The sequence below is a fragment of the Schistocerca americana genome, chromosome X, assembly GCF_021461395.2.
Source record: "Schistocerca americana isolate TAMUIC-IGC-003095 chromosome X, iqSchAmer2.1, whole genome shotgun sequence".
In the NCBI taxonomy this organism is placed as follows: domain Eukaryota; kingdom Metazoa; phylum Arthropoda; class Insecta; order Orthoptera; family Acrididae; genus Schistocerca; species Schistocerca americana.
Genome location: NC_060130.1, coordinates 797,707,138 through 797,723,267, shown reverse-complemented (window position 1 = coordinate 797,723,267; position 16,130 = coordinate 797,707,138). Strand labels below are relative to the sequence as shown.

At 41.4% G+C, this 16,130-nt stretch overlaps 1 protein-coding gene across 1 annotated transcript in view; it reads left to right on the top strand.

Moving 5' to 3' along the window:
- LOC124556540 (cullin-1-like) overlaps positions 1-16,130 on the top strand; it is a 213,784-nt gene that overhangs the window by 128,981 nt on the left and 68,673 nt on the right. The window contains exons 7-8 of the mRNA XM_047130494.1: positions 3,327-3,481; positions 11,058-11,351. Coding sequence (XP_046986450.1) covers positions 3,327-3,481; positions 11,058-11,351 — 449 coding nt within the window. The remainder of the gene's footprint in view (positions 1-3,326; positions 3,482-11,057; positions 11,352-16,130) is intronic.

The following is a 16,130-nucleotide window of genomic DNA, read 5'->3' as shown; positions in this document are numbered from 1 at the left end:
GCAATCGGCGAGGCCATTTCATGAAATAGCTGTCCCCTTCTGTAGCATGGCTGATCCATCGATATGGCATCTCTGGGTTCAGGTACCCACAAACTCCAATTCGAATGGTTTCATAGACAGCTTCTGTCGCAGGACTTTCCACGATGTCATTGGAGCCATTTTGAATTCATGGGATCCATGATGCACCAATTTCTTTGGACTCCTTGTGAATGTCTCTCGTATGTGCTCCACATTCACCTCACTCACACTGGGGTGTCCGCTTCTCTTTGCCAGGCCCAAGCAACGTACCTGAATTCGCCATGTTTGCAACTAGTGCAGACAAACTACACGTGGTGGTATACATGAAAAAAAAAAAAAAACTTTTAGGGTTTCAAAATTAGATATGTATGATATCTGTACAATGTTTGGTTCTTGTGAAATAAATAATTGGAAGTGTTCCCAGACATTATGTACACCCAGTGTTATCTTGCTTTGGGACATTATGCAGAGAATTAGTAGACATTATGCTGGTTGATATTTCATTTTTGTGTGTAAGCTTATTTCTGCTTTATTACCTTCATGAGTACATCTGCAAACAATTGCATTTATCTATGTTTTACATATTATATAATTTATAAAGTTTTCTTTACATTCATTGTGGTACTCACATGGTGGCACTGTAAACAGACATATGTCAAAACTATTATTTCTGTCCATATTTGTTGGATGTAACATTTTTTCAGCAATGTTTTTAAGTGTTTAATTATTTTACATTGCACATATGTTGTAATAAATTTTTTTATAATTTTGACAGTTGTAGAAATTCATGTTTGACAGCTGGTTGTTTTCAATATTAGATGTCAAACTTGGATTTCTATGACTGTCAAAATTATAAAAAACCTGTTTTAATATATGTGAATTGTTAAATCATCAAACAACTTTAATATATTACTGAGAAAACATTACATCCAAGAACTACGGACAGCAGCAATAGTTTACTCAAAGTTGAAATATGCCCATTTACAATGTTATGACATGAGTACCAAATCCAGTGTAAAAAAAACTTTACAAATTATATATTAAATAAAACACAAATATATGTGATTGTTTGCAAATGTACTGATGAAGGCAATACAGCTGAAATAAACGTATATACAAAAATTAAATACCAAACAGCATACTGCCTACTCATTCCGTGTGCAATGAATTTAGTTGAGGCAGACCACAATTTTAATAAATTGAATATTGATCTAGTTTGGATTACACTTATATTTTGGTACCACATAAATATGAGGAATGTATGCACTTGCAAAAACAAGGTGCCATGGGGGAGGGGAGTAGGGTCCAAAGTAGCAGTAGATAAAGCATGTAAGCAATGGTTTGCTGTACTGGTTGTTGTGAAAGTTTGAAACTCTGTGTGTTATTTTAAAAAAGATATTTTGTTTTTCCATACAGATTTATGGTATATGAAATCAGGGGTCACTGTTCACATTATTTGTTGGCTATTAGGCTGGAAATATTTATCAGAGAAAAATTTGATAAATTAAGTACTTTTTTCCTTCTTCCACTTTCTCATGTCAAGTGTGGAATTACTACCACTTGGCAAAATACAGTAAATTGGAACTTGATGTTAATATGGCAAGATGAAATGGGAATATGACATCAGCATGTAAGAAATAGGACTGCAGAATGAGATTTTCACTCTGCAGCGGAGTGTGCGCTGATATGAAACTTCCTGGCCGATTGAAACTGTGTGCCGGACCGAGACTCGAACTCGGGACCTTTGCCTATCGCGGGCAAGTGCTCTACCAACTGAGCTACCCAAGCACAACTCACGCCCCGTCCTCACAGCTTTACTTCTGCCAGTACCTCGTCTCCTACCTTCCAAACTTAACAGAAGCTCTCCTGCGAACCTTGCAGAACTAGCACTCCTGAAAGAAAGGATATTGCGGAGACATGGCTTAGCCACAGCCTAGGGGATGTTTCCAGAATGAGATTTTCACTCTGCAGCAGAGTGTGCACTGATATGAAACTTCCTAGCAGATTAAAACTGTGTGCCGGACCGAGACTCGAACTCGGGACCTTTGCCTTTCGCGGGCAAGTGCTCTACCAACTGAGCTACCCAAGCACGACTCACGCCCCGTCCTCACAGCTTTACTTCTGCCAGTACCTCGTCTCCTACCTTCAAAACTTAACAGAAGCTCTCCTGCGAACCTTGCAGATCTAGCACTCCTGAAAGGAAGGATATTGCGGAGACATGGCTTAGCCAAAGCCTAGGGGGTGTTTCCAGAATGAGATTTTCACTCAGCAGAGGAGTGTGCAATGATATGAAACTTCCTGGTAGATTAAAACTGTGTGCCGGTTCGCAGGAGAGCTTCTGTTAAGTTTGGAAGGTAGGAGACGAGGTACTGGCAGAAGTAAAGCTGTGAGGACGGGGTGAGAGTCGTGCTTGGGTAGCTCAGTTGGTAGAGCACTTGCCCGCGACAGGCAAAGGTCCCGAGTTCGAGTCTCGGTCCGGCACACAGTTTTAATATGCCAGGAAGTTTCATATCACCGCACACTCCGCTGCAGAGTGAAAATATCATTCTGGAAACATCCCCTAGGCTGTGTCTAAGCCAAGTCTCTGCATTATCCTTTCTTTCAGGAGTGCTAGTTCTGCAAGGTTCGCAGGAGAGCTTCTGTTAAGTTTGGAAGGTAGGAGACAAGGTACTGGCAGAAATAAAGCTGTGAGGATGGGGCGAGAGTCATGCTTGGGTAGCTCAGTTGGTAGAGCACTTGCCCGTGAAAGGCAAAGGTCCTGAGTTCGAGTCTCAGTCCGGCACACAGTTTTAATGTGCCAGGAAGTTTCATATCAGCGCACACTCCACTGCAGAGTGAAAATCTCATTCTGGATACATCCCTTAGGCTGTGTCTAAGCCAAGTCTGTGCATTATCCTTTCTTTCAGCAGTGCTACTTCTGCAAGGTTCGCAGGAGAGCTTTTGTTAAGTTTGGAAGGTAGGAGAGGAGGTACTGGCAGAAGTAAAGCTGTGTGACGGGGGTGAGTCATGCTTGGGTAGCTCAGTTGGTAGAGCACTTGCCCGCAAAAGGCAAAGGTCCTGAGTTTGAGTCTCGGTCCGGCACACAGTTTTTATCTGCCAGGAAGTTTCAATAGGACTGCATTTGTTCTCATAATACACTATTTGTTATAGAAACTTGCTTTGTGAAATTTTATGAGAGGTTTCTTCTTATAAAACTCTCTATTCCATATTAAATGTGTGTGATAATGAGTATGCTATTGTGCAACATTATCTTACGGTAGTCATAAAAATGTAATTATTTGAATGGTAAATTGGTCTTCTGATTTCAGGTTCAAATGAAGAGGATCCAGAAGGTAAAGGAAAGAACTTGATTCTCTACAAGGAGGCATTTGAAGATGTATTTCTGGCTGATACAGAAAGATACTATACCCGAGAAAGCACAGAATTTCTTCGGTACAGTTCAGTTCCTGAATATATGAAGAGGGTAAATATGCATTTGACTGTACAGAAGTATGACTTTCCGCACAATATATTTATTTTTTATAACCAATTTAGAAAGTTTATGTTGTTAACAAGGTGAAAATATGTGCTGGTTGCAGTGGAAGTTTGTTTACTATATTCTGTTGTATTGTACACATGTTTAATTCAACATAACACAGTGGTTAATAAATACACCTCCAACACAAAAGTTGTTTTTAATACCACAGTGGTTTTATTAGGCTTGGTCCTATTTTAGATGGTGTGTCCTTGCCTTACTCAGCCAGTTACAGGGAGACCTACAGTTTAATTTAGATTCCAAACTATGATGCAGCTTGGTATTTTTCACATTAAAAAGTCATTGCAAGAAATGAAAGAGGCAATAAGTGAAAGAAAAATCTTAGGGCACACTGGGATTAGAATAAGTAACAAGTGGGTAAATACTAGGAGTAAAAGGAACAATAGAGTTGTGATGATAATGAATGAAGTTAATAAGTACTGTGCCAAAATTAATCCTTAAAACTAAATAGCAAATATTTGTATAGAAAAGTGGAGGGAGAATCTAACAGGCAGTCTTCAAGTAACGTTTACATTGGTTCAGGCACAGAGGAATTAAAGATGTTAGCTACCAGTGGGCATTGATTTATATCAGTGGGGAAAGTTGAAATTTTGTGCTGGACTGGGATTTGTATTCAGCTCTCACGCTTACTGGCCAGATGCGCTGACCACTATCCCATCTGAATACAGGGATCATCGCAACTGCAACTGCAACTGCAACTGCATGGACTACCCTAGCACACCTCCTGTCAGACCCAAATTCTCAACTAATCCACACACTACTGATGTAGTGTCCTTTGCCCATTATACTCATTACTCTTGGCATTTTGCCAATTCCTGTTAGAGTTCAAGCTTGGTGTGCAAGACAAAAGGGAATTAAAGTGGGCATTGATTTGTATGAATTGAGAAAATTGAAAATTTGTGCCACACTGGGATTCAAATCCAGGTCTCCTGCTTGCTAGATAGATGCGCTGACTGATACACCATCCAGAATTTTCAGCTTTCTCCATTGATATAAATGAGTGCGCATTGGCAGCTAATATCCCTAATTCATTTTTGTCTTGATTCATAGTGTCTGCAGGATCAAAATGGTGTCTACAGACACCACATATATATTTTCATTGGTGTTACTCTATTCTACCTGCTTCCTGCTGACAACTTTCTTTCCATCACATTCTATCTTCAAATAATAAGTCCTGGTTTTTGTAGTTAAAAAGTTAAAAGATTATGAAATTTGTGTTAGCTAATGCTCTTTCTACTCCTCATGGCACTGTTACTGCTGACACAGTTAACTACCAAATGCAAAATATTTTCAACGGTAATGAAGGGAATTTGTTTCCAAGTAGTTTAAAGTTTTCAACACATGAAATTTCAAAGGCCTGAATGATGTAAAGAAGTCACATAAAAATGCGTGAAACATTTCAGAATTTGAAAATAATAAAGCTCGTAGTTTACATTGCTAATAGCTCTATTCTCCCTCTCTGTTCCCAGAGCTCCCTGCCCTGTGCACTTTCCTGTGGCACCCCATGCCTGCCTCATGTGCTTACTGGGCCACCCTGCCATTTCCTACAATGCTCTTGCCCCGTGTACATTCAGGATGTCCTCAGGCTCCCACCTCCCCCCTCCCATCCCCTCCCTTTTGTCATCATTTAGTGCATTTACTGCGGTGCCTCACAGGGCGTGTGGCTTCCCCTTTCCATTTCAGGGGGTCTTCGACGTGCCACTGGTGTTTCACATGATATGCCTTCCCCTTTCCATTTCACTCAGAACCTCTGCTCCCTGCCTTTATCCACAGCACTCCGCCCCGGCATCTGCAATTTTAAGGGGAAGGAATGATGTAAAGTTGTTACTTCAAATGAGACCAAAATTTGATGATGCAAACTCCGGTAGTTTCTGTTGTCTATGATACAATGACCCTCATATTTCCTACAGAGACTTCCTTGTATAGTTTCCCATAGTACTTTCAATGTGTACTTTTCCCTAGCACCCCAACACTGTCATTTACCATGGTACCTGGCCCCCTCTCATTTCCCGTGACACACCACCTCCTGTTTTTTTCCATGATCCACCCTCTGGTCTCTGCTGTGCAGTGCTCTACCCACTACAGAGCCATCTGCTGTGATTTAGACTGCTGTCTCATGTGCTGTGGCCGCCTTGCCTCAGATCCATCAACAATGTTACGCCCTTCCTGCCTGATCTTCTTGCCCCATGCCAGTTTCTAGTACCCTCCATCCATCAGGCCACACATGTGGCACTGTCCCTCCCTTTCATCTTGTATGTCCCCTTTTGCCTTGCTGTATCTTTCCATGGCTCTGCTGCCCAGTTTTGGTACCTGTGTGTTCTGCAGTGCTGATTTTGTTGGGTTGGTCCAGGGACGGATGTCGAGGAATAGTTGGGTGCTAAGACAGAGGGCAAAATAATTAGAAGCACACATAATATGTGTGTAATGTCACTTAACTTTCTTCTGCAAGTCCAAATAGTATTCCGAACTAGTATGTTATGCAGGCAAATTCATCAGAAACAGTCACACTAATAGAGAAGCAAACTAATAACACTCCAAAGGCTGCAAATGAAATCCAAAATTGTGGCTGGAGCTCCTGGTACTGTGATAACAGTGACAGTGTTGCATTGACAGCCATTGGTACCCTGTCTGGCACTGGACAGCACGATATATGGGGGAAGGCAAAGGTGGCTGTGACTGTGGGGTGCTCCTGGGCACCGAATCAACAAATGAAAAACCTGTGGCAATTTCACATAGCCCACACAAGTGCAGCTGATGCTGATGTTGCTTTTGCTGGCCAATTGGGCCTTCTGAGATATATAAAGAATGGCCTAAGACTTTCTCGATAACGCCTCATTTCTAGCACCTGTGTCTGCCAAAAATTCTGGAAAAGATGATATCAGTAACATTAAACTTAGACCACTCTGGAGGATGGGTTGACAGCTGCAGAGGATGCAGCAACTGAAGCAGTGTTCTATGTTGGTATCCATGCAAAACTTCTGCTGGTTGCATGGTGTTGTATTGCTGGGATCAGTATGATGAAAGGAAGAGCACTAATGCTTGGTTGTATGGGAAGCACATAACTTGTTCATCTGTTGCTTGAATGTTGGATGGAGCGTTCCACTTTGCCATTGTAGTAAGGGTAGAACAGTGCTTTCATAACATACTTAATGCCATTGGTGCCATAAAACTGCTGAAATCCTGCCAATGTGAACTGGGGTCCATTGTCCGAAACCAACACTACTGGTAGACCTCCAGAGCAAAATATCGAATTCAGAGTTTGGATAGTACTAGCCATTGTGGTGGAATGCAGGGTCACCACAAACAGAAACTTGCCAAAGGTGTCTACCACAACAAGCCAACGAGAATTCCAGCAGGGACCTGCAGAGTCAGTATGCAAGTGCTGCCAAGGGGCACTGGGTAAGGGCCAATAAAAAAATTTATGTGTTCTGCACACACTGGAAAAATTGAAATCAGTTGTTCAGTTGGAGTGTCCATGCCAACCAGTGTGCAGTGGTTTTATGTGAGCTGCTTAGTGTGCACAATACTCCAATGTCCTTGATGGAGAAGGCAAAGAATTTCCTTCTGAAGCAAATGTGACCCAACTACTCAGGATTTTGTCTGTGTGTAATATGACACACAGATGGACAGAAAGTTGTGGTGAAGAGCAAAATAATGGTGTACAACTGCATCACTAATCTGCTGAATTGAATCTGGCCAGCCAGTGCAGAGGTACTGCAACAGATTCTTGGGTCTAAAGTCTGCATCTGTGATGGGAAAACCATCAAGTGTTTCATTGTCCTGAACATGATTATGCAAACATGAACCTTCAAAAGTGTTGGATGCCAAATCAGCTCCAACTGGTAGGTGAGAGAGAGTGTCTGTGTTCGAATGCTTAGATGTTGGTCTGTACACAATTTTGTACTGGTGATTTGAGAGGAGCAGAGAGACCAACACTGCAGCTCTTGTGTCATGCATGGAGGGACTGGCTTCGAAGGGCTGGACAATGAGATGAGAGGCTTGTGATCTGTTGCCAAGTAAAATTTGCGGCCATATAAGTATTGGTGGAATTTCGTCACCTCATATATGATAGCAAGACCTTTGTTCTCAGCCTGCAAGTAGCTGCACTGTGCCTTGTTAAGGAGTTTTGATGTGAAGGTTATTGGCCTGTCTAATGATGCAACTCTATGTGACAGGACAGTGCCAATCCTGTAAGAGGATGCATCGACCACAAGCACACCTGGCTTAACAGAATTAAAATGTACCAAACAACAATTGCTCAGTAAAGCATCTTTCAGTTTCTGAAATGTGTCTGGACACTCTGTGGTCCATTTAAATGGAACATCTTTTGGTGAAAATGAAGCAGTGGAGCTGCAATCTGTATGGCATTTAGAATGAACCCAATGCAATAAGTCAATTTACCCAACACAGCTCGGAGTTCACAGATGTTCCCAGGAGCTGAGAGATCTTGTATGGTGGTTAAGTGTGACAGCAAAGAGTGGATGCCTTGACTGTTGAATGTCCTAAACATTCAATCTCAGTCTGGTAGAAGGCATACTTGTCCTTATTACACTGTAACCCGGCATCTGAGAGTACTTGAAACAATTTCCTGAGGTTGGAAAGATTTTCCTTGGGAGTAAAACTATGTCATCCAAATAGTTTGAACAAGAAGGAACTGTAGCAGTCAGCTGTGACAAATAACATTGAAAAATTGCAGGCTGCTGAAGAATAATCTCAAGAACTTAAATAACCCCATGAGGATGTTGATCACAAAAATTTCTTGCGACTGTTCATCCAGGGGAAGCTGCAGATAAGAATTTCAAAGATCAGTCTTCAAAAGAAGCAACCTGCACCAAATTTGTCAATGAGTTCCTCAGGCCATGACAAAGGGGAAAATCGATCACAGTGTGAATTTACTGTTGCCTTGAAATCTGCACATAAGTGTAACATGCCTGAAAGTTTTTTAAATATCATTAATGCTGATGCCCACTGACTGGCTGCTATGGGGGAAATCACACCATTGTCCTGCCAAGATAAGAGTTCTTATGCCACCTGATCTCTGATAGTGCAAGAGACAGGTCATGTTGAGCAAAATCCTGGTTGTGCATTGTCTTTCTTAGTAATGCGAGCCTCAAAATTAGTAGCTTTGTGTAGGCCATCTTGAAAAAGTCACTAAATTCATCACACATTTCAGCTAACTTGTATGTAGGCACAAAAGAGTTCACAGAGAGAACATTGCCTTGAATGGGCAACCCAATCAAATCAAAAGAATCCATGCCAAAAATGTTTTCACTGTCACATGGGCACAAAAGAGTGAATAAAATTGCTTGGTAATGTTACAAAAAGTGACAGGTAAGCTGTAAATGCCTAACAGAGGAATCTCATGTCCACCATAACCAGAAATAGTTGCCTGTGACTTCTGTAGCTTAGGCTTTTCTGACAGTTCATAAATGCTTCTGTTCAACAAAGTCACTGATGCACCAGTGTCCAACTGTGTATTATTTTTTGATTTACAGTCTCCAGAGTGATGCTGAATAGAAGAAGTGTGTGCACTTGATTTGCACTGTGTAACACTAGAGTGACTACTTGGATTTGAACGAAAAAAAAAAAAAAAAAAAAAAGAAACTGCATTTACATGCACTGATTGAGACTTTGTTGAATGTGTAAAGTGCTTGTTGGACTTGGGTTTTTGCCGACAGCTTGAAAGTGACTGTGCTTGCCACAATGATAATACTTAGCATCAAGACAGGGGACCACCTGACACTTGTGAGCTGTGAAACACTGAAGACAAGATTTTTCACAACTGGTCTGCTACCTGGCACACTGAATCTGTTTATACCACTGCCATGGCTGAGATTTTGTGTGCTGTTGTGCACGAGCTATGGGCACAGCCTGTTTACTAGTATTCTGTGTAGCACAAATAGGAGCATTATCAAAGTCGGCCATTGCACTGTCTCACAAATATTGATGCTCTGCTAATTCCAAAACTAGTTGCAAACTAGGATCATGAGTCTTACGAATCTGTTTGCATATGCAAGGATCTTCCACATTTTGAGTAATGGCATCCCTGATCACGGGATCTCTGTAATAACAACCACACTCGCACTTAAATTTGCAATGGCGTGTAAGCCCTTGTAAGTTTGCTACCCACTGCTTATGAGTCTGACTTGGTTACCTCTGCAAACAAAAGAATTTTTAACATGCTGCTGCCATGTTAATCTGTTCATCAAGTTGTTTGCATAGTGCAGCTGTTAGTTCTTCACAAGGAACACTTTCAGGGCAGGCAGTAGGGAAAAGCTTGCAGGCTAGCCTATACATTGACAAACCAATTGTTGCAAGAAAATAAGGTTGCCTGTCCCTACCTTCTGTGCGGTGTGCCATGATGCGTGCATTGAGCTTTGCTTGGTACTCAGATTACTCCTAGTATGTTGAATCAGAAGCACAGAATGGTGGTCCAGAAACAGGTGATGCTGGCTGTGGCTGTGTTGTGTGAGACGAGGTTGGCGATTGTATGGTGGCTTAAACTGCAAGCATTTCTTGTCATCATTTCCATCAAATTCTTACAGTGAAAAGTATGTACAGTCACTAAAAAACAATGAATTAAAGGAGAAAAAAATTGCAGCCAAGTGCAGGTCAAATTTTGGAACATCCATGGGTACAGTCTCATTGCCAGTTGTTGGTTTGGTCCAGGGGCAGATGCTGAAGAATAGGTGGGTGCTGAGACAGAGAGCGAAATAATTAGAAGCACACATTATATGTAACATCATATACTTAATGTTCTTTCGCAAGTCCAAACTAGTCAATTACACAGCCATGTTCATCATAAACAATCACAATAATAGTGAGGCAAACTAATATGCTGTAAAGGCTGCAGGTAAGCTCCATGATTAGACTGCCTGGTGTCGACGTGCTGTCTTCTTAATTATTAATTATTATTGTTTTGTGGTGGCGCTACTCACGTGTGCAGGTGCATCTACAAACTGGCTGTGGTTTGGCTGGGCAGTGACATTTGTTACTGCCAACCTGTTGATATAGAATGCCTGGCATAGTGTCAATAGTGTGTAACACCACAGATTCTATGACTAATACCTGGTACTGAGTATTTGAGTAATAGGGATTAGTGTCACAGTGAAAGTGGGCAATGTAAGCAACTACTATGTATCTTACTTCCTACTGTCATTCACTATATCTTAAATGTTGTCATTTTATATTATTTCTCAGTCTGAAATGTCTGTACTGATCATTTATGTCATGCAGTTGTTGCCCCTCATCTTTCTAGTGCCACAATTTCTTGATATGTCACACTATCATTTCCTGAAGCAGGATGGAACAAATGTATAATATTGCTAGACACTCCTACTCGTATTTGTTACATAGTGATAACAATGTGTTAATTTTTGGATTTGGGTTTCATTACCTGTTTTCTCCTTGTTGTATTTAAGTTCATGGCATATGGAAACCCCAGCATTGTAATTGATTAGAATCTAATTTTTCTTAAGTATACAATGCTTAAAATTTGTTTCAGGTTGAGCTGAGACTATTTGAAGAACAAAGACGAGTGCACATATACCTTCATCCAACAACATTGGATATTCTTTGTGACACATGCGAGAGGGTATTAATTGAAAAACAATTAGAAATGTTTCATGTAGAGTTCCAGAGGCTGCTCTATTTTTATAAAACCGAAGATCTTGGAAGAATGTACCAGTTGGTATCTCACATTTTATTTGGTCTACAAGACTTACGGAGCCTGTTTGACATCCATGTTACAAACATGGGCCTTGCTGCCATAGATCAAGTTGGTGAAGCTGCTCTGAATGTAAGCTACAAATCTGAGTCTAATAAATTTTCTTCTCCTTTTACTTTTTCTTGTGATGTCATAAAAGAACATGTTTTTCATTGTCTTAGCTCCTCTCTCTCTCTCTCTCTCTCTCTCTCTCTCTCTCTCTCTCTCCAGTCCTAATTGATATCTGTTGATGTTAATGGTTAACCTCCACATTATGAACAACAACTAACTATTATCTTTAGATGTTCAGCCATTTCATGGCCACATTCATTGGCTTCATTTATTGGTGTGACATCTCTGATGATAAACAAGGTTGCAGCTATAGCACTTTCACTACTAGTCATTTGCACTTTCTGTATCACTAGATTACTAGGGTATGAAGGAAGGGGGTCATTACTGTGTATGTGGACCTAACATATATCATGTGTTCAAAAAGTTCTTAGACTGATTTTATTCCTGGTATAAGCGATTTGAGCACAGTAACTACAGTGGAAACTTGAAATAACAGCTGTAAACAACAGATGTGCAGACTGCCAGTCAATTGTAAGCAGGCAGTGTTATGTAGCAGATGTGTGCTATAGTGTGCCAGCTTCTGACAGTTCTTTTCAGGAAAAATTCATCATGCATGACAAGGCATCATAAAATCAATATGAACAGTGAAGAGCATATGAAGGTTCGACACTTTTGATGATGTAATTGACATTCAAGCCAGTGTGACACAGAACAACGTCCTAAGGAAGGACTTTTCTGAAAGTTTCACATGGTTGTATGAATGTTCTGTGCATTGTACTCGAGTGGCAGCAGCGGTGGTGGTGGGGGGACTACGTACAACACCTGCAACATTAAACCACCATCTTACGTTTTCTCTATTTTTTATTAAACTAGTCTCAAAAATTTTTGGACTGACATGGTACATACAACTATTCTGAGATTTTCTTTGCCAATTTGTCTAATTTAATGTACAATTCATAATCTCAGTTTTCACTACATTTTTATGTGGCAGAATGTGTCAGTATCTGTTCTGTGTGAAGTTTGTGTATTTTCGATTTGATTTGATTTGATTTTAACAGGGAAGCTAAAACCATCTTAGATCTAAACCGCCCCTGCCTGCACCAAAACTGAGTTTATGGTGCGGTATCACTCCCTGTCTATCTAGTAAAGCCAACCAGTGCCCTTAAATAGTGCAAGGAGTCCCTCTACCAGTTTTTTGTTGGGCACAATTTCTTCAGGTCTAGTTGTCCCAAAGATTCTGTATCTTGTACTCTCCAATGCCATGCATTCAAAGATTAGGTGTGATGCAGTTTCTTCACCCTCATCACAGATCCTACATTTAGGGTCCTCTTCCATTATACCAATTGTGTGTAGGTGTTTTTTGAAATTCCCATGGCCGGTCATCAGTCCAGTCATCAGTTTGATCTCTTTCCTGTTCAATCCCAGGATTACAGAGCTTCTTTTAAAACATGGCTTGGGCATCATTACCTTACCATGTTTTTGTTTATGGACCTTGGTCCAATATCCTGCATGCTGTTTCCTAAGCCAGTTCTGTAGTTTTAACTTAATCATAGCCTTGGTGGTTGTCAAGACAATTCCAATCCAATAAATGGAGTTGTTGCCCCCATCCTAGCCAATCTGTTGGCTTGTTTATTGCCACAGATCCTGAGTGGCCAGGGACCCACACTAGGTTTACCCTATTGCTTCCCCCTAGCTCCACCAGAGCCCTGTGACATTCTGCAACAATCTTAGATCTTGTTGCAGGAGCTGCCAATGATTTCAGAGCTGCCTGGCTGTCTGAATAGATGTAGATGCTATGGTCCTTGTAGCACCTACGCATATTCTCCTCCACACATGCCCTGATTGCAGAAATTTCAGCTTGGAATACAGAGGCCAGTTTTCCTAGAGAGAAGTCTTGCCTGAACCCTGTACACCCCTGCCCAAACGCCTTGGTCTATTTTCAACCCATCTGTGAACCAAACGATGTCCCCTGTACAGTGTCGAACTGTTTTTTCCCACTGATCCCTGCTTCCAGTTATTATATTGTAAGGCTTGTCGAAGCAGTTGGGAGTTGTTATATAGTCGGCAGACATTTCCCCAGTCATTCCTATATTTACCTCACTCACTATGTTAGTGTGTGATTTTGGATATCTGAATGAGACCCAGTTGTTGCCAGTTTTAAGTCTGTGTGCCCCAGCTGCTGCCTCCGTCTTGACCCAAGGAGTAGTGGAGGCATGTACAGCATGGCTTCCATTCTGGCAGTTGGTATGCTGCTAATTCTGCCTGTTATGGCTAAGCAGGCCAATTTCTGCACCTTAGCAAGCTCCTTAGCTGCAACCCTCTGTTATACCTTCTTCCACCACACTGTGGCGCCGTAGGAAATCCTAGGTCTGACCACTGTGGTGTATATCCAGTGCATATTCCTGGGGCTCAGGCACCAGTTTTTGCCACAAGCCCTTCTAGTACCCACTAGAGTACTTTTTGCCTTGGAGCAGATACTCTTAATGTGCGGGGTCCATGTTAGTTTCTCATCTAAAGCTACCCCTAGATATTTCACTATCCCCTTCACAGGCAGAGTTTCATCGAAGAGCTTTAGATTCCAACTTGAGTGTTGAATATGTCTCTTTGTAAATGGCACCAAAACAGTCTTCTTGGGATTAACCCTCAGATCCTGTTTAATGCACCAATTTTGCACAATGTCCAAACTTCCTTGTGCCATATTTATAACTGTGTCAGTAAATTTGCCAAGTATTACTATGACAAGGTCATCTGCATATCCTTGGCAGAAGCATTGTCTGGAATTTAATTCCACAATGAGTTCGTTCACCACTAGATTCCACAATAGAGGAGACAGAACTCCTCCTTGTGGGCAGCCCCTAGTGGTGTTAATTACCATCTTTTCATGCATCATGGTAGCCTCTACCTTCCTTCCACTAAGCATGGCCTTGGTCCACCTGCATATAGTGGTCCCCAGGTTATGCACCTCTGCTGCCATTACCATGGAATCGAAGGTCATGTTACTGAAGGCCCCCTCGATATCCAGTAAGATAGAGAGGGCTATTTCCTGGAAGTGAAGTGCTTTCTCCACCTTCCCAACAAGCTGGTGGAGAGCTGACTCGCATGATTTACCTGGTTGATATGCGCAAGTATGTGTATTGTGTACAGTGAATTATTTTATGTTCAGGAATATCCTGTTCTCCATGTTCACACAGTCCTTTCTGTTGCCTTTTAATTTTATGTAAAGTTGTAATACGTATTGTGTCCCATAAAGAAGTAGATTGTGTACTGATAGTGATTGACATAGTTCAGTTTTCCTTTTCTTTGAAGCCCATGGAGAATATTTATAGCTCTTATTGCTGATGTGCTACTCTCCTGCCATAAATCCACCATCTAGTTTTGAAACTAGATTACTTATTGTGGCACATTTTTGTACTTCTTCTGGATCTTACATAAGCAACCAGTACCATGCTGCTACATATCTACTAGTTATATCATTTGGTAAATTCCCAGAATGGCAAGCAGTGACTCCACTAGCACAGTTCCAGAGACCCATTGAGTCTTATGATGAGTAGCCCATCTTGGTCTGGTGGAACTCAGTGTTATTTCTCTATTAACAGTGCTTGTGCACATACATTGACTGCAGAGGTAATGGTACTGCTGAAAATAGCACTGTAGTGTGTCCAGGTTGTTTGTATGTGTACTCTGCATGTCACAGAGCAAACTGTGGCTAGTTTATGCATTAGCATGCAGGCTTTTAAGTCCCACTGAGTAAACATGTACACAATACTTCCTTTTTATCCAAATTCACTCCTACAAATAATGCTCTGTTTTGTAGTTACAGGTCCCAACTTAACAATCAGGTTTCTCTGAAGTTTCTACCATGGTAGGAAGTGAGGTTTTGTATGTTTCAGTGGTAACTTTGTTTCGGGAACATCATCTCATTATGTTCCATCACACCACAGGTTTTATTTTACAGTGCAATCCTGGAATTCCCTGAAACCATGTCCTGGAGGTCATCTATAAGTACAATGATGTTTTGTATCCCCATTCCATGATTTGAAGAAGGGGCTCGGTTGGCAGATTACTTAAAATTGGTGCCTCATTATGCTCCCTGATGGCATCAATATTTTATATTTTCAAAGGAGTAAGTTTTATGCATATACCAAGTTCTCTTATCGATATGAACATTGTAAGCTACCAGAGATTACTGAAGGTGTCTGTGCTGTTTACCATTGCAATGATGTACTTTTGTTGGAATTTATCTGACCTGCCTGGGTGGCCGAGGGCATTGAAGTGCCCACTTCTGGTATGCAGGGGGATACACTGGCCCCACATTGAATACACCTCACAGATTAATGACAGGGGCTGGTGTGTTGTCCAGCCAAAATTTGGTTTTTAGGCAGTTTTCCATATGCACTTAGGTAAATACCAGGCTGGTTCCCAGTTTCCACCTCATTTGTACAATGCGCAAACACTTTGAAAAATGATGCCACATTTGCCCACATGATATACATCAGAAGTAGACAGAAGCAGTACACAGAGCCCTCCTTGGGGCAGGGGGGGGGGGGGGAGCTGGCAGTAGCTTTAAAATGCTTGTGGGAGTGGTGATCCCATCATAATTATAGCCTGTGTACAGGTATTGTATTGGAGAAATACCATACCAGACCCTACCTGGCATTAGCTGGATATGGGGCACCAGAATGGAAGGGTGTTGGGATTTATCTACTAAATGGAGTGGCTGATGTATGGCATCGTCCATTAACTTTTCATGTCTAAACTCATACTAGAATTGACTTAGGCCAAGGAAGACCATATGTTCTT